Genomic DNA, 18,125 nt, shown 5'->3' on the forward strand with positions numbered 1-18,125 from the left:
AGAGCGACCAGGAATTAGGGGGAGAGGAAAAAATGGGGAAAAATGGGGATTTTTTGGGGGAAAAAGTGGGAATTTTGGGGGAAAATTGGGATTTTTTTGGCTAAAAAATGGGGGAAAATGGGGAAAAACTGGGATTTTTTGGGGTAAAAAATGGAAAAAAAAAGGGAAAATTTGGATATTTTGGGGAAAAAATGGGGGAAAATGGGATTTTTTGGGGAAAATATGGGAAAATGAGATTTTGGGGGAAAAAATGAGGAAAAATAAGGAAAAATTGGGATTTTTAGGGGATAAAAATGGAAAAAAAAAAGGAATAATTGGAATATTTTGGGATAAAAAACTGGGGAAAAATTGGGATTTTTTGGGAAAAAAATCTTATTTCTTTGGGGAAAAATGGGAAAAAATAAGAAAGAATTGGGATTTTTGGGGTAAAAATAGGATTTTTTGGGAACAAAATGGGGGAAAATTGGATTAATTGAAGAAAAATTGGAAAAAAATACGGAAAAATTTGGATTTTTTGGGGAAAAAATGGAATTGTTTGGGGTAAAAAATGGGGGAAATTGGGATTTTTTGGGGAAAAAATGGGATTTTTTGGGGTAAAAAATAAGGAAAAAAATGGGATTTTTGGGGAAAAAATGGGAAAAAAATAAGGAAAAATTGGGAAAAAACACCCAAAAATTCAGAAAAAACACCCAAAAATTTGGGAAGAGTGACTTGGAATTCGGGGGGAGGGGAAAAAATGGGAAAAATGGGGAAAAAATGGGACTTTTTGGAGTAAAAAATGGGAAAAAATGAGAAAAAATAAGGAAAAATTGGGATTTTTTGGGATATAAAATGGGGAAAAAATGGGGTTTTTTTGGGGTAAAAAATAGGATTTTTTAGGGTAAAAAATGGGGGAAAATGGGATTTTTTGGGGGTAAAAAAATAAATTTAGGGGGAAAAAAATGAGAATTTTTTTAAATTTAAAATTGGACATTTGGGCATTAAAATTTTGGGGAAAAATATCCCAAAACTCGAGGAGAAAATGCCAAAAATTCGGGAGAAAAACGAGAATTTTTGGGGTTAAAATGAGGATAGAAACTCTTGAACGGCGATGACGTCATAGCGATGACGTCATAGGGGGCGTGGCCAGCACAAACCACACCCCTCGGTCTCATTTTAATTATTTAAAACAATTTTATTACAAATAAATACATTTTATATAAAAAATTTAAAAGTGGGCGTGGCTTTGGCGTGGCTCCGCCCACCGGGATGACGTCAGCACGCGGCTTCACAAGGGGGCGGAGCTTGGCAGCGTGACGTCATCGTTTTCCTCAAGCTCCGCCTCCCCCAGGTGGTGACGAATCAGATCTCCCCACAGGAGGTGGGCGTGGCATCTGTGGGGGGTGGAGTCAGAGTCAGGCCACGCCCCCCAAACAGCCTTATAAGGAAATCGCCCTTAGCAACAAGCCACGCCCCTTAGCAACCAAGTAAAGCTATTCTTAATGGGGAAACAGCCCTTGGCAACAAGCCACGCCCCCTAGCAACCATTTGAAGCCTATTCCTTATAAGGAAAATGAGCCTTAGCAACAAGCCACGCCCCCTAGCAACCAAGTAAAGCTATTCTTAATGGGGAAACAGCCCGTGGCAACAAGCCACGCCCCCTAGCAACCACCCTGAGACATTTCCTTATAAGGAAATGAGCCTTAGCAACAAGCTCCGCCCTTTAGCAACCGTGCAAAGCATGGCCTTAGAGGGAAAAGGAGCCTTAGCAACAAGCTCCGCCCCTTAGCAACCACACTAAGCATCTCGTTATAGGAAAAGGCTCCATAGCAACAAGCCACGCCCCCTAGCAACCACCCTGACACCTTTCCTTATATGGAAAAGGAGCCTTAGCAACAAGCCACGCCCCTTAGCAACCAAGTAAAGCAATTCCTAATGGGGAAAACTACCCTTAGCAACAAGCCACGCCCCCTAGCAACCATGCAATGCATGTCCTTATAGGGAAAGGCTGCATAGTAACAAGCCACGCCCCCTAGCAACCAAGTAAAGCTATTCTTAATGGGGAACCAGCCCTTAGCAACAAGCCACGCCCCCTAGCAACCAAGTAAAGCTATTCTTAATGGGGAACCAGCCCTTAGCAACAAGCCACGCCCCCTAGCAACCAAGTAAAGCTATTCTTAATGGGGAAACAGCCCTTAGCAACAAGCCACGCCCCCTAGCAACCATTTCATACCTATTGCTTATAAGGAAATGAGCCTTAGCAACAAGCCACGCCCCCTAGCAACCACACCAAGCCTATTCCTTATAAGGAAATGAGCCTTAGCAACAAGCTCCGCCCCTTAGCAATCATGCATAGCATGTCCATATATGGAAAAGGAGCCTTAGCAACAAGCCACGCCCCCTAGCAACTATGCAAAGCATATTCTAATAGGGAAAGGCTCCCTAGCAACAAGCCACGCCCCCTAGCAACCAGGTAAAGCGATTCTTAATGGGGAAACAGCCCTTGGCAACAAGCCACGCCCCCTAGCAACCATCCTGAGATTTTCCCTTATAAGGAAATAAGCCTTAGCAACAAGCCACGCCCCTTGGCAACCACCCTGGAGGTTCCCTTATAAGGAAAAGCAGCCCAAGCAACAAGCCACGCCCCCTAGGAACCACCCAGTCAGTTTCCTTATATGGAAATTAACGCCATTAGAAGCTCCGCCCACTAGCAAAGCACCTTATATGGGAAAGGCTTCCCTAGCAACAAGCTACGCCCCTTAGCAACCGTTTCAAACAATTTCCTTATAAGGGAAATGAGCCTTAGCAACAAGCCACGCCCCTTAGCAACCACACAGAGCATGTCCTTATAGGGAAAAGCAGCCCTAGCAACAAGCCACGCCCCCTAGCAACCACCCTGAGACTGTCCTTATAAGGCAAACCCCTCCCTAGCAACAAGCCACGCCCCCCAGCAACCACCCTGGGACTTTCCTTATATGGCAAACCCCTCCCTAGCAACAAGCCACGCCCCTTAGCAACCACCCAGGTAGTTTCCTTATATGGTAAAACCCCTCTCCAGCCCCAAGCCCCGCCCCCCAGCCCCAAGCCCCGCCCCCTCTCACCCGGGACAGGCGCCCCCTAGCGGCAGGAGCTGCTCGGGTTCGGCTTCCAGAAACTTCCGCGCCAGGCAGGGGGGATGGGCGGCCAGGGAGCAGAGGGGGCGGGGACAGCGCAGGAGGGGCGTGGCCTGCGGCTGGGGAGGGATGACGTCATCGTCAGAAGGCCACGCCCCCAAATTGCGACTTTTTTTTGCTTTTTTTTAGCGAAATTTGGGAGTTTTTGCTGATTTTTTTCATGTAAATTTCAGAGTTTTTTTGCTTAAATTCCATTTTTTTCCTGTAAAATTTGCCTTTTTCACACTAATTTTCCGTTTTTTCCCCAAATTTTCCGTTTTTTCTACCAATTTTTCCTTTTCCCCACAATTTACTCCAAAATTTCCCAAAATTCCAAAAATTCTCCATTTTTACCCCAAAATTGCCAATTTTACCCCAAAATTTCACAGAATTCCCAAGATTTTCCCATTTTTACCACAAAATTTTTAAAAATTTCCCAAATTTTTCTACTTTTTACCCCAAAATTCCCAAATTTTCCCATTTTTACCCCAAAGTTTCCCAAAATTTCCCAAAATTTTCCATTTTTCCCCCAAAATTTCCCAAAATTCCCATTCTTTACCCCAAAGACTCCCAAAATTTTCAATTTCTTACCCCAAAACTTCCAAAATTTTCAATTTTTTTACCCCAAAATTTCCCATTTTTTACCCCCAAAATTTCTCAAAATCTCCAAAATTTTTCCATTTTTAACCCTAAAATTGCCAAATTTCCCCATTTTTTGACCCAAAATTTCCCATTTTTCCCCCCAAATCTCCCAAAATTCCCAGAATTTTCCCATTTTCTACTTGAAAATTTTCCAAAATTTCCAAATTTTTCACACTTTTTCCAAAAATTCCCAAAATCCTCCAGTTTTTATCCCAAAATTTCCCAAGTTTTACCTCAAAATTCTCCATTTTTTTATATTTTTTACCCAAAAATTCCCAAATTTTCCAATTTTTTACCCCAAAATTCCCAAAATTCTCTCATTTTACCCCAAAATTGAAATAATTTTCCCATTTTCAACCCCAAAATTCCCAAATTTTCCCATTTTTTCCCCCAAAATTCCCACTTTTTACCCCAAATTTTAAGCCCCGCCCCTTTTACCCATTATGCAAATCAAGCCACGCCCCTCCTCACCTCCCCACACAAGCCACACCCCCTTCTGGGCGTGTCCACCACCAAGCCACGCCCCCTTTTCCTCTTCACCCTGGGAAGCTCCGCCCCCCGTTCCTCCATCACGTGGGTGGGCGGGGCCAGCTCGAGGGCGGGGCGTGGGCGGAGCCAGCGGATCCTCAGCGGGAGGCGCGACCAGGGCGGGGCCAGCAGGAGGCGGGGCAACAGCCGCAGGGCGAAGCTGATTGGCTGCTCGCCCCGCCGCCGGGTGGGCGGGGCCGGGAGGTGGGGGGTGGAGCTGGGGTGCTGCCACGCCCACTCGAACTGAGGGGGAGGGGCTTAGAGTCAGGGGGAGGGGCTTGGAGTCAGGGGGAGGGGCTTAACGGGTTTTGGAGGGAGTGGGAGGGGCTTGATTTAGGAAATGGGCGGGGCTTGAACCAGGAAATGGGCGTGGCTTAAGGGGAAGTGGGAGTGGCCTAACCCGGAAGTGGGAGGGGCTTATGGGGTTTTTCAGAAGGAATGGGAGGAGCTTAAACCGGGGCAAGGGAAAGTGGGCGTGGCTTTGGGGGGCTTGGAAACTAGTGGGTGGGGCCTAAGATTGGCAGTGGGAGGGGCTTAAAGAGGAGTGGGAGGGGCTTAAAACAGGATGTGGGAGTGGCTAAAACAGGGAGTGGGAGGGGCTTAAACCAGGAAGTGGGTGGAGCTTAAAGCTGGAAGTGGGAGGAGCTTCAACCAGGATGTGGGCGGGGCTTGATACGTGAAGTGGGAGGGGCTTAAAAGTGAAAGGAGGGAGGGCTAAACCTTAACGGGAGTGGGCGGGGCTTGAACAGGAAGTGGGCGTGGCTTGAAAGGGACTGGGAGGGGCTTAAACCAGAAAGTGGGTGTGGCTTGAACCAGGCAGTGGGAGGGGCTTAATGGGGAGTGGGAGGGACTTGAAACAGGAAGTGGGTGGGGCTTAAAGCAGGAAGTGGGTGGAACTTAAACAGGAAGTTGGTAATGTTTAAGACAGGAAGTGGGAGGGGCTTAAAGGGGAGTGGGAGTGGCTTAAACCAGGAAGTGGGAGGGGCTTAAAAGTGTTTTAAAGGGAGTGGGAGGGGCTTAGACAGGAAGTGGGAGGGGCTAAAATATGGATGTGGAATTAGGCTTAAACCAGGAAGTGGGAGGAGCTTAAAGCAGGAAGTTGGTGATGTTTAAGTCAGGAAGTGGGAGGGGCTTAAAGGGAGAGTGAGCGGGGCTTAAACCAGGAAGTGGGAGGGGCTTAAAAGTGTTTTAAAGGGAGTGGGAGGGGCTTAGACAGGAAGTGGGAGGGGCTAAAATATGGATGTGGAATTAGGCTTAAACCAGGAAGTGGGAGTATCTTAAAGCAGGAAGTTGGCGAAGCTTAGACAGGAAGTGGGCGTGGCATAAAGGGAGAGTGGGAGGGGCTTAAACCAAAACAAAAAAAACAACAAAACAAAAAACAACCAGGAAGTGGGAGGGGCTTAAACAGGAAGTTGATGATGTTTAAGACAGGAAGTGGGAGGGGCTTAAAGGAAGAGTGGGAGGGGCTTGAACCAGGAAGTGGGAGGGGCTTAAGGGGTTTTTAGGGAGTGGGCGGGGCTTGTCCGTGGGCGTGGCTCACCCGGAGCGCGGCGACGTCGGAAGGGAAGCCGTGAACGAAAAGCTGCATTTCCCTGAAATTTTGGGGATTTTAGTTAAAAAATGGAAATTTGGCGGAAAATTGATGGGAAAATTTGGGGAAATTTTCGGAATTTTCAGGAATTTTTTAAGGTTTTTAAAGTTTAAATAAAATGCTCCAAATCCCCCAAAAAAGCCACAAAAATCCCCAAAAAATGCCCCAAAAAAAAATTACCCAAAAATCCCAAAAAAAGTTCCAAAAATCCCAAAAAAACGCCCAAAAAATCTTCAGTAAATGCCCCAAAAATCCCCAAGAAATGACCGAAAAAATCCCCAAAAAGCCCCAAAAATGCCCCAAAATTAAAAAAAGCCCCAAAATTTCCTACATTACTCCTCAAAAATCTCCCAAAAATGCGTCAAAAATCCCCAAAAATTGCCCCAAAAATCTCCCAAAAATCTCCTAAAAATGCCCCAAAATTCTCTAAAATGTGCCCCAAAAACCCTAAAAAAACGCTTCAAAAATAATAAAGAAAAGCCTCAAAAATCCCAAAAAAACACCAAAAAAATCCCTAAAAAATCCCCAAAAAATGCCCAAAAAATGTTCCACAAAATTCCCAAAAATGCCTCAAAAATCCTAAAGAAATGCCCTAAAAATCTCCCAAAAATGCTTCAAAATTGCTCCAAAAATCCCCCAAAAAGCCCCAAAAAATCTCCCAAAAATGCCTCATAAATTACCAAAAAAAGGACAAAAAAAAGCAAAAAAAAAGCCTCAAAAATCCTTAAAAGAGCCCCAAAAAATCCCAAAAATATGCCCAAAAATGCCCCAAAAAACCCTCAAAAATGCCCAAATATTCCCCAAAAAAATGCCTCAAGAATTTCCAGACAAAGACCCAGAATTGCCAAAAATTGCCCCAAAAACCCCCAAAAAATGCCCCAAAAATCCCCAAAACCCCCCAAAAAATCCCTAAAAAATTGCCAAAAAATGCCTCAAAAATCCACAAGAAATGTCCCAAAATGCCCAAAAAACCCCCAAAAATGCTCCAAAAATCCCCCAAAAATGCCTCAAAAATCCCAAAGAAATGTCCTAAAAATCTCCCCAAAATCCAAAAAAAATGCCCCAAAATTCTCTAAAATGTGCCTCAAAAATCCCCCAAAAAACGCTTCAAAAATAATTAAAAAAAAGCCTCAAAAATCCCAAAAAACACCCAAAAAATCCCTAAAAATGTCCTAAAAATCCCACCAAAAATGCCACCAAAAAAAGCCCAAAAAATCCTCAAAAAATGCAAATAAAATCCCAAAGAAATGCCCTAAAAATCTCTCCAAAATGCCCCAGAAATGCTCCAAAAATCCCCCCAAAATGCCTCAAAAATTACCAAAAAAAAGCCCCAAAAAATGCAAAAAAAGGCCCCAAAAATCCCAAAAAATGCTCCAAAGTTCTCAAAAAAATGCCACAAAAATTACCAAAAAACTCCCCAAAATTGCCCAAATATTGCCCAAAAAATGCAAAAAAATCCCCAAAAATGCCCCAAAATTCTCTAAAATATGTCCCAAAAATCCCCCCCCAAAAAAGCTTCAGAAATAAAAAAAAAGCCTCAAAAATCCCAAAAAACCACCCAAAAAATCCCTAAAAATGCCCCAAAAATCCCCCAAAAAATGTTCCCAAAATCCCCAAAAAATTCCCCAAAAATCCCCCAAAAACGCCTCAAAAATCCCCCAAAAAAACCCTGAAATTCCCCAAAACCACATTAAAACCTCCCAAAATCTCATCCAAATTAAAAAAAACCCTTAAATCATCCCTAAATCCTCCAAAATCACCAAAATCCCCCCAAAAAACACATTAAAAACTCCCAAAATCCCCTAAAATCATCCCAAATTTCCAAAAAAAAAACCCAAAAAACCCCAAAAATCCCAAAAAAAACCCTTAAAACCTCCCAAAATCCCCAGAAATCCCATTAAAATCCAAAAAAATCCCCAAAATCCCCTAAAAAAACACATTAAAACTTCCAAAAACTCCCAAAATCCCCCAAAATCCACCCAAAAATCCCCAAAATCCCCCAAAATCCCGCCGGAATCCCCAAAATTCCCCAAAAATCCCTCAAAATCACCTGAAATTATTCGAAAATCCCTCAGAAAACACCAAAAAAAACCCAAAACCACCCCAAAAATTCCCCAAAAAACCACAAAACCCTCCCGAAAAACCACATTAAAACCTCCAAAATAAAAAAAAAATCCCATTAAAATCCCCAAAATCCCCTTCAATCGACCCAAAAATCCCCCAAAATCCCCCAAAAAACACGTTAAAACCTCCCAAAATTCCACTTAAACCCACCAAAACCCTTAAATCACCCCAGAATTCCCCAAAAAAACCCCAAAAGTCCGAAAGAAAAACCCCAAAAACCCCCAAAATCCCCCAAATTTTCCCCAAAAATTCCCCAAAATCCCCCAAATTTTCCCCAAAATCCCCAAAAAAACCCCCAAAAATCCTCCGAAATCTCACTAAACCTCAGAAAAAAAAAACCAAAATCCCCAAAATCTTAAAAAAACCTCCAAAACCTCTTTTAAACCTCCCGAAAATCCCCAAAATCCCCCAAAAAACCCCAAAAAATCCTCCAAAAGCTCTTTTAAACCTCCCAAAATTCCCCAAAAACCCCCAAAAATCCCCAAAATCCCCCCAAAATCCCCAAATTCCCCACCAGGGTCCTCTCCCGCTGGTTTTCCTCGCTCCTCCTCTCCTCCTCCCCTCGTTGTGCTGCTTTAACCTCCTGCGCGGATCCACCGAGAATCCAATGTAAATTCTGCCGTTTTGAGTCAAAGAGCGCAGCAGGTAAACCGCGCGCATGGCGGGGGAGACACTTCCGGTAACATGGCGGCGCTTCCGCCTCGGTAAAGGGGAGGGAAATGCCTCGTTACCCAGAATGCAGTGCGAGGAGGAAAGAACTTCCGGTAAGATGGCGGCGCTTCCGCCTCGGTAAGGAGCGGGAAATGCCTCGGTACCCAGAATGCATTGCGGGAAGAAGGGGAAACTGAATTGGGAGAAAAATGACCCAAAATGGACCCAAAATGGACCCAAAATGAGCCCAAAAATGAGGCAAAAAATGACCCAAAAATGAATAAAAAAATGACTCCAATTTACTTAAAAAATCCCCCAAAATTAACCCGAAAAAATGGCGAAATTTCTCGTTTTTTCACCCCAAATATTCCCCAAAAAATCCCATTTTCCACCCAAAATGAACCATTTTTCCACCCAACACTTCCCAAAATTCCCATTTTTCAGCCCAAAAAAATCCCATTTTTTCCACCCAAAAATTCCGCGAAAAATTCTATTTTTCCCCCCAAAATTCCCATTTTCTCCCCCAAAAATTCCCAAAAAATCAGTAATTTTTCCATCCAAAAATTCCAAAAAAAATCCCAATTTTCCCCCTAAAAATCCCCAAAATGCCCATTTTTTCCCCAAAAATTCCCCCAAAAATCTCCATTATACTGAAAAAAATTTCCCATTTTTCCACCAAAAAAAGAAAAAAATCTCATTCTTTACCAAAATTTCCCAAAAATCCCCATTATTCTTACCCAAAGAATTCCAAAAAAAAATTCCCAAATTTTCCCCCAAAAAATCCCCAAAAAAATGCCATTTTTCCCCTAAAAATCCCCATTTTTCCACCCGAAAATTCCCCAAAACCCCACTTTTTAAGCCCAAAAATATCACAAAAAAATCCCAATTTTTTTACCCAAAAATTCTCAAAACTACGTATTATTTTTCCCAAAAAATTCCTTAATTTTCCCCCAAAAAATTCCCAAAAAAATCCCAATTTTCCACCAAAAATCCCCATTTTCCCCCCGCAAAGCACTCTGGGTAACGAGGCAAACCCACTTCCGCTTTTCTCCTCCCCTCCCCACTTCCGCCTCGTTACCCACAGTGCCCCGCTCCCCGGAACCGGAAGTTCCCACACCGGAAGCGGAAATGGCCGCGCCGAGCGCCGAGCAGCTCCGGCTGAGGCTGCAGGAGAAGCTTCAGGCCGAGCTGGTGGTGAGGAGCTAATTAGCGCTAATTAACGCTAATTAACCGCTAATTAACGGCCAGTGAGGGACCGGATGGGAGCGCGGGGGGTGGGGGAGGGAGGGAAGTGGGGGTTGGGGGAGTAATTAGCGATTTTGGGGTTAATTAGGGAGTTAATTAGCGATTTGAGAGCTTAATTAGCGCTTTAAGGGGCTAATTAGGGTGTTAATTAGCGATTAGGGAGCTTAATTAGCGCTCTAAGGGGCTAATGAGGGAGTTAATTAGCGATTAGAGAGGATAATTAGCGATTTTAGGGGTTAATGAGGGAGATAATTAGCGCTTTCAGGGCTTAATTAAACCCGTAATTAGCGATTTTGGTGCCTAATTAGTGCCTTTAGGCGTTAATTGGTGCTTGGAGGTGTTAATTAGAGCTTTAATGAGCGATCGGAGGTGTTCATTAGCAGGTTAATTAGCTGTTCGAGGGGTTAATTAGTGATTTTAGGGGTTAATTAGCGATTCGAGGGTTTAATTAGCGATTTCAGGGGTTAATTAGTATGTTAATTAGCCCCTAGAGGGGTTAATTAGGGAGATAATTAGCGGCTCGAGGGATTAATTAGCTCTCGGAAGGCTTAATTAAACCGCTAATTAGCGATTTTAGGGGTTAATTAGTGCTTTCGGAGCTTAATTAGCGACTTTAGGTGTTAATTAGCGACTTTATCAGTGGTCGGAAAGGTTAATTAGCGTTTGGAGGAGTTAATGAGGTCATTAATTAGTGACCGGAGCGCTTAATTAGCAATTTTACGGCTTAATTAGCGCTGGGAGGAGATAATTAGTGCTGTAATTAGTGCTTGGAGGGGTTAATTAGCCCTTCAGGGAGGTAATTAGGGAGTTCATTAGCGACTTTGGGTGTTAATTAGTGCTGGGAGGAGATAATTAAGGTGTTAATTAGCGATTTTAGAGGTTAATTGGGGAGTTAATTACTGATTGGAGGAGTTAATTAGGAGATAATTTGGGTGTTAATTAGCTATTTTCGGTGTTAATTAGTGCTGGGAGGAGTTAATTAAGGTGTTAATTAGTGATTGGATGGGTTAATTAGCGCTTTAAGGGTTTAATTATCGTGTTAATTAGCGATTGGCGGGGTTAATTAGCGATTTTCGGAGTTAATTAGGGTGTTAATTAGCGATTTTGGGGTTAATTACGGCACTAATTAGCGACCTGCGGGGTTAATTAGCACCTTACGGAGTTAATTAGGGTGTTAATTAGTGATTTTGGGGGTGACTGAGCGCTTCTGGGGATTAATTAGGGAGTTAATTAGCGGCTTTAGGGGTTCATTAGCACTTTAAGGAGTTAATTAGGGAGTTAATTAGTGATTTTCGGGGTTCATTAGTGATTGGAGGCGTTAATTAGGGAGTTAATTAGCAGCCAGAGAGCTTAATTAGCTTTTGGAGGATCTAATTAGGTCGGTAATTAGCGATTTTAGGGGTTAATTAAGGAATCAATTAGCGATTTTAGGGGTTAATTAGGGAATGAATTAGCAATTAGTGTTGGGAGGAGTTAATTAGGTCGGTAATTAGCGCTTTCTGGGGTTAATTATGGAATTAATTAGCGATTTTAGGGGTTAATTTGCGAGTTAATTAGCGATTAATGGCATTAATTAGCGACTTTTGGGGTTAATTTGGGTCTTAATTAGAGATTGGAGGCGCTAATTAGCGATTTTGGGGGTTAATTAGCGACTTTAGGGGTTAATTAGCGCTTTCGGGGGCTAATTCAGCAATTAATTAGCGATTAAAGGCGTTAATTGGCGTCTGGAGGAGTTAATTAGGGCGTTAATTAGAGATTGGAGGAGTTAATTAGCGCTTTTGGGGGTTAATTAGGGTGTTAATTAGCGGCCAGAGGAGTTAATTAGCGCTGGGAGGAGTTAATTAGGGCGATTTGAGGGGTTAATTAGTGATTTTAGGGGGTAATTAGCGCTTAATTAGTGCCACGGGGACATAATTAGGGTGTTAATTAGTGATTTTAGGTGTTAATTAGCTCCTGGAGCGCTTAATTAGTGCATAATTAGGGTGTTAATTAGTGACTTTAGCTGTTATTAATGCCGGGAGGAGTTAATTAGGGTGTTAATTGGCAGTTCGAGGCATTAATTAGGGTGTTAATTAGCGATTAGAGGCGTTAATTAGCTCCTGGAGGGCTTAATTAATGCTGGGAGGAGATAATTAGGGCGTTAATTAGCGTTCAGAGGTGTTAATTAGCGACTTTTCGTGGCTAATTGGAGCATTAATTAGGGATTGATGGAGTTAATTAGCCATTTTAGGCGTTAATTAGCTCCTGAAGCATTTAATTAGCAGATTTCGGGGTTAATTAGCGAGTTAATTAGCGAGGTGAGCAGTTAATTAGTGATTTTAGGAGTTAATTACAGTATTAATTACTAATTGGGCTGTTAATGATTAACTCCTGTTGGCCACTAATTAGTTATTATTTTCTCGTTCAATTCTTCGTTAATTAACGCTAATTATTGACCAATTATAGCGAATTATTCGCTAATTAACACCTGCTAATTAGCAATTAGCAAGGACTAATTAAGGAGTTAATCCAATAGCAACTAATTAATGGCTAACAGTGATTAACCCCTAATTATCCAGCGTTAATTAGTAATTAATAAGCACTAATTAACGACTAATTAGCTAAATAATTAGCGATAATTAACGAATAATCCCAAATATCACCAAAATAACAACTAATTAACAACTAATTAACAACTAATTAACGCCGTTGGCTAATCACGGAGTTAATGAGTGGCTAATTAGCGCTAATTAGCGCTAATTAATGACTAATTAATTCCCCAGGAGGTTCAGGACTCTCCTCAGCTCTGCCAAGGAAGTTTCCAGATTTTGGTTGTTTCTGGAATTTTCCGTGGATTGAAAACTCTCCAGAGGCACCGGTGGGTCATTAATGAGTTCATTAATTAGTTAATTAATTCGGTAATTAATGGGGTTAATGAGGGTTAATGAGGGTTGGAGAAAATTCCCAAAAATTCCCAAAATTTTATCCCAAAAATTCTTCGAATTTTTATCCCAAAATGGGAAAAATTTGATTTATTTATCTAAATTAAATTTAATTGAATTAATTAAATTTATTGTTTAATTAACTTTAATTTTTCTTTAAAAATAATTTTAAAGTTTTCATTTTGGATCCAAAATTTTCCCCAAAAATTCCCAAATTTCCCAAACTTTTATCCCCAAATGGGAAAATTTGATTTATTTAAATGAAATTGGATTTAATTAATTAAAATATTTATTTAGTTAATTTAAATTGGGAAAAAAGTAATTAAAAATTCCCAATTTGGCCCCAAAATTCCCAAAATTTTCCCCAAAAATTTTCCTCCAAATTTCCCCAATTTTTATCCCAAAATGGAATAATTTTGATTATTTATTTAAGTTAAATTTGATTTCATTAATTTAATTACTTAGTTTATTAATTAAAAATTTAAAAAAATTTAATTTGTTAATAAATTTAAATCTTAGAAAAACATTAAAATTTTCCCATTTTCAACCAAAATTCCCAAAAATTTTCCCCAAGTTTCTACAAATTTTTTATCCCAAAATGGGAAAAATTTGATTTATTTATTTAAATTAAATTTAATTAATTTAATTAATTATTTAATTGACTAATTTTAAAAAATTAAAATATTTAAGTATTTAAATGATTTAAATTTTTTAAAAAATTAAAAATTTCCCATTTTGGACCAAAAATTCCCAAAATTTTCCCCAAAATTTCTTCAAATTTTTATCCCAAAATGGGAAAAATTTGATTTGTTTAAATCGAATTTGATTTAATTAATTGAATTAATTATTTTTTAATTAATTAAAAGAAAAAGGAATTAAAAATTTCCCATTTTGGACCAAAAATTCCCAAAATTTTCCCCAGAATTTTCCCAAATTTTTATCCCAAAATGGGAAAAATTCGATTCGTTTAAATTGAATTTGATTTAATTAATTAAAATATTTATTAATTAATTTAAATTGGGAAAAAAGTAATTAAAAATTCCCAATTTGGCCCAAAAATTCCCAACATTTTCCCCAAAATTTCTCCAAATTTTTATCCCAATGGGAAAATGGGAAAAATTTGATTTATTTAAATTAAATTTAATTAATTTGAATAATTATTTAATTCACTAATTTAAAAAATTAAAATATTTAAGTATTTAAATGATTTAAATTTTAAAAAATTAAAAATTTTCCCATTTTGGACCCAAAATTCCAAAATTTTCCAAATTTTTATATCAAAATGGGAAAAATTTGATTTGTTGAAATCGAATTTGATTTAATTAATTGAATTAATTATTTTTTAATTAATTAATTAAAAAAAAAGGAATTAAAAATTTCCCATTTTGGACCCAAAAATTCTCAAAATTTTCCCCAAAATTTCTCCAAATTTTTATCCCAAAATAGGAAAAATTTGATTTATTTATTAATTAAATTTGATTAATTTAATTAATTTTATGTATTATTAATTTAATTAATTTTTTTTAAAAGTAATTAAAAATTCCCAAAATTTTCCCCAAAATTTCCTGAAATTTCCCCAAATTTCCCAATTTTTCCAAATTGTACAATTAAATAAAATTTAATTGGATTATTTAATTAAGTATTTAATTAATTTTAAATTAACAAAAAAATTTAATTAAAATTTTCCCATTTGGACCAAAAATTCCCAAATTTTCCCCAAAATTTCTACAAATTTTTATCCCAAAATGGGGAAAAATTCGATTTATTTATTTAAGGCTAAATTTGATTAATTGAATTAATTATTTAATTCACTAATTTAAAAAATTAAAAATATTTAAGTATTTAAATGATTTCAATTTTTTAAAAATTAAAAAAATTTTCCCATTTTGGACACAAAAGTCCCAAAATTTTCCCCAAAATTTTCGAAATTTTTATCCCAAAATGGGAAAAATTTGATTTGTTTAAATTGAATTTGATTTAATTAATTGAGTTAATTATTTTTAATTAATTTTAAAAAAAAGGAATTAAAAAATTTCCCATTTTGCACCAAAAAAATCCCAAAATTTTCCCCAAAATTTATCCAAAATACAATCCCAAAATGTGAAAAATTTGATTTATTCATTTAAATTAAAATTAATTAATTTAATTATTTTAAGTAATTATTTATTTAATTAATTTTTTTAAAAAAGTAATTAAAAATTCCAAAATTTTCCCCAAAATTTTTTATTCGAGAAATGGAATTAATTCAATTATTTCAATAAATTAAATATTTTTTTAAAAAATGGAATTAAAATCTCCCATTTTATCCCAAAATTCCCCAAATTTTCCCCAAAATTTCTCCATTTCTCCCAAAATTTTCCCCAATTTTTGGAGCAAAAATTTTGGGATTTTGGTAATTGGGGGAATTTGGGTTAATTTTTGGATTAATTAATGGGTGAATTAATTAATTTTTCTGATTTTGGGAAAATTTGGGATTTTGGGGATTTTAGGATTTTTTGATTTTTTTGTCGATTTTGGGTCAATAATGGGTTAATTAATGAGTAATTAATGTGTAATTAATGTGTAATTAATGGGTCAATTAGTGGGTTAATTAGTGGGTTAATTAGTGGGTTAATGGGTTAATTAGATAGTTAATTAATGAATGAGTTCAATAGTTAATTAGTGGGTTAATTATTGGGTTAATTTTTTAATTCGTGGGTTAATTAATGGATTAATTAGTGGGGATTATTAATGATTAATAATTGGGTTAAAAGGAGACTAATTAATGGTGGTGATTGAGGTGTTAATTAGTCACTAATTGAATCCTCTTTGCTAATTAATTACCGTTAATTATTGATTATTAGTCTTTAATTAACCCCTAAGCCTTCTAATCAATTTTGATGATAATTAATCCTAATTAAATCCGAATAATTAATAAATAAATATATCTGGGGTTAATTAGCAGCCTGGCTGGGTAATTAGCCCTTAATGAATGCTTAATTGACCATTAATTAAGTGAGAAAAATCCCCTAATTAACCCTTAGAGTGCCTAATTAACCTAATTAACCTGTTAATTGACCTCCATAATTGCCCTAATTAAGCCAAACTGACCTTAATTAATCCTCTTAATGACTTATTTGCTGCTAATTAATTGGTAATTAACCCTTAATTAACTATTCCACGCCTAATTAAGTTCCTAGATGGCTAATTAATATGCTAATTAGCCCCCAAAACGAACCTAATTAACCCTCCAAGTGGTAATTAACTCCCTAATTAACTCCATATCAATTCATTATTAGTTGCTAATTAACCCAAAGCTTAATTAAGACACAATTAACCAATTCCACACCTAACTAACTTCCTGCTTGGCTAATTAATATGCTAATTAACTCCAAAACTAATCTAATTAACTGATTGTTAATTAACATCCAATTAATCCCTAATTAAATTAATTTTTAAATTAATTAATTAATTTTTCGTTGCTAATTAACCCAAATTAAGACACAATTAACCTAATCCACTCCTAATTAACTTCCTAGGCGGCTAATTAACATGCTAATTAACCCCAAAACCAACCTAATTAACCCCCAATTAATCCCTAATTAAATCCGAATCAATTTATTACAATTAACTTATTCCACTCCTAATTAACTTCCTAGGCGGCTAATTAATATCCTAATTAACCCCAAAACTAACCTAATTAATGCTCCAACTGGTAATTAACTCCCTAATTACCTCCATATCAACTAATTATTTGTTGCTAATTAACCCAAAGCTTAATTAAGACACAATTAACCAATTCCACACCTAATTAACTTCCTAGATGGCTAATTAATATGCTAATTAACCCCAAAACCAACCTAATTAACCCACCCAGGTGGTAATTAACCCCCAAGTAATCCCTAATTAAACCCGAATCAATTAATTATTCAGTTATAATTAACCCAAAGCTTAATTAAGACACTATTAACCAATTCCACTCCTAATTAACTTCTTAGGCGGCTAATTAATATGCTAATTAACCCCAAACCGAACCTAATTAAACCTCCAAGTGGTAATTAACTCCCTATCAATTAATTACTTGTTGCTAATTAACCCAAAGCCTAATTAAAACACAATTAACTTCCTAATTAACCAAGGGGGGCTAATTAACCCTTTAATTCCCATCTTACAATACTCAATTAACCCTAATTAATCCCCCAATCCCCTAATTAACCCCTTAATTACCCCCCAGGGTGATCAATTAACCCCTTAATCCCCATCCAGGGCATTAATTAATCTCCTAATTAACTAATTAAGTCCCTAATTACCTTCAGGCTGGTTAACGAGGCGCTGGGGGAGGAGCTCAGCCGGATCCACGCCCTGCAGCACAGAACGCTCACCCCGGAGCAGTGGGAGGCGGAGCGAGCCTCATTTGCATAAATTTGCATATCCGGAAATCGCCGTTCCGCTGGATTCGCTGGAAATTTGAATAAATTTGCATAAATTACGGAGAAATTTGCATGAATTGAATTGATTTGGTGACGTCGCATCTCTTCTTACGGTGTTAATGGAGGTTGGAGGGGAGGAGTTGAGCCTCATTTGCATAAATTTGCATATCTGTGATCTCAATGCATACTGTGTTTGCCCGAAATTTGAATAAATTTGAATAAATTAACAGTGAATTTGAATTAAATAAATGGATTTGGTGACGTCACAACTCTGGTTAAGGTGTTAATGGAGGTTTGGTGGAGGAGTCGCTGCTCATTTGCATAAATTTACATATTCATCATCTCTAGTCCACTGTGTTTGGGTGCAATTTGAATAAATTTGCATAAATTATAGGTCGATTTGCATATAATGAATGGATTTGGTGACGTCATACGGCTTTTCCAAGGTGTTCATGGAGGTGTGAGGGGAGGAGTCAAAGCTCATTAGCATAAATTTGCATATCCAAGATTCCGTTCCAGCCACATTGGCATCGAATTTGAATAAATTTGAATAAATTGCGGGTGAATTTGCATGTTTTATTGCGGATTTGGTGACGTCACACCGACTTTTTTGGGGGTATTTTTTATGTTTAGGGGATTTAGGGGTTTTGGTTTGTCAAAATATAATTTTTTCGGATTTTTTTGGGGAATTTTTGGGGTTTTTTCGATTTTTTTCGATTTTTTTTCGATTTTTTATTCATATTTTTCCCTGTTTTTTTGCTTTTTTTGTATCTTTTTGATTCTTTTGTAGAATTTTCTTCGGTTTTTCGGGGCTTTTGGGGATTTTCGGGTTCGGATTTTTAAGTTATTATTTTTAGGATTTGTTTGGATTTTTTTCAATTTT

At 37.9% G+C, this 18,125-nt stretch overlaps 2 protein-coding genes across 2 annotated transcripts; one reads left to right on the forward strand and one right to left on the reverse strand.

The window, feature by feature from the left end:
* Positions 1 to 1,153: 1,153 nt before the first annotated feature.
* Positions 1,154 to 8,676, reverse strand: LOC146420142 (structure-specific endonuclease subunit SLX1-like). Its single transcript, XM_085048606.1, has 5 exons — positions 8,531 to 8,676; positions 5,842 to 5,893; positions 4,245 to 4,544; positions 3,081 to 3,211; positions 1,154 to 1,373 (listed from the first exon to the last, which is right to left on the reverse strand). Exons 1-5 carry the CDS (start codon positions 8,674 to 8,676, stop codon positions 1,268 to 1,270), a joined length of 735 nt encoding a protein of 244 aa, XP_084904732.1. The 3' UTR covers positions 1,154 to 1,267.
* A 1,091-nt stretch (positions 8,677 to 9,767) lies between these two features.
* LOC146420143 (bolA-like protein 2) lies at positions 9,768 to 17,301 on the forward strand. Its single transcript, XM_085048605.1, has 3 exons — positions 9,768 to 9,861; positions 12,675 to 12,769; positions 17,129 to 17,301. Exons 1-3 carry the CDS (start codon positions 9,796 to 9,798, stop codon positions 17,232 to 17,234), a joined length of 267 nt encoding a protein of 88 aa, XP_084904731.1. The 5' UTR covers positions 9,768 to 9,795; the 3' UTR covers positions 17,235 to 17,301.
* Positions 17,302 to 18,125: the final 824 nt, after the last annotated feature.

This window comes from Lichenostomus cassidix, unplaced genomic scaffold (genome assembly GCF_008360975.1).
Source record: "Lichenostomus cassidix isolate B80296 unplaced genomic scaffold, HeHo_3.0 HiC_scaffold_55, whole genome shotgun sequence".
Taxonomy (NCBI): domain Eukaryota; kingdom Metazoa; phylum Chordata; class Aves; order Passeriformes; family Meliphagidae; genus Lichenostomus; species Lichenostomus cassidix.

Excerpts from the sequence above, each read along its gene's own strand:
- LOC146420143 (XM_085048605.1), top strand. The coding sequence starts at position 9,796 with ATGGCCGCGCCGAGCGCCGAGCAGCTCCGGCTGAGGCTGCAGGAGAAG. Across the intron at positions 9,862-12,674 it reads AGCTTCAGGCCGAGCTGGTG|GAGGTTCAGGACTCTCCTCA; the intron begins GTGAGGAGCTAA and ends TTAATTCCCCAG. Across the intron at positions 12,770-17,128 it reads AAAACTCTCCAGAGGCACCG|GCTGGTTAACGAGGCGCTGG; the intron begins GTGGGTCATTAA and ends AATTACCTTCAG.
- LOC146420142 (XM_085048606.1), bottom strand. The coding sequence starts at position 8,676 with ATGCGCGCGGTTTACCTGCTGCGCTCTTTGACTCAAAACGGCAGAATT. Across the intron at positions 3,212-4,244 it reads GGTGTGGCTTGTGTGGGGAG|CCGCAGGCCACGCCCCTCCT; the intron begins GTGAGGAGGGGC and ends ATCCCTCCCCAG. Across the intron at positions 1,374-3,080 it reads CTAGGGGGCGCCTGTCCCGG|ATGCCACGCCCACCTCCTGT; the intron begins GTGAGAGGGGGC and ends CACCCCCCACAG.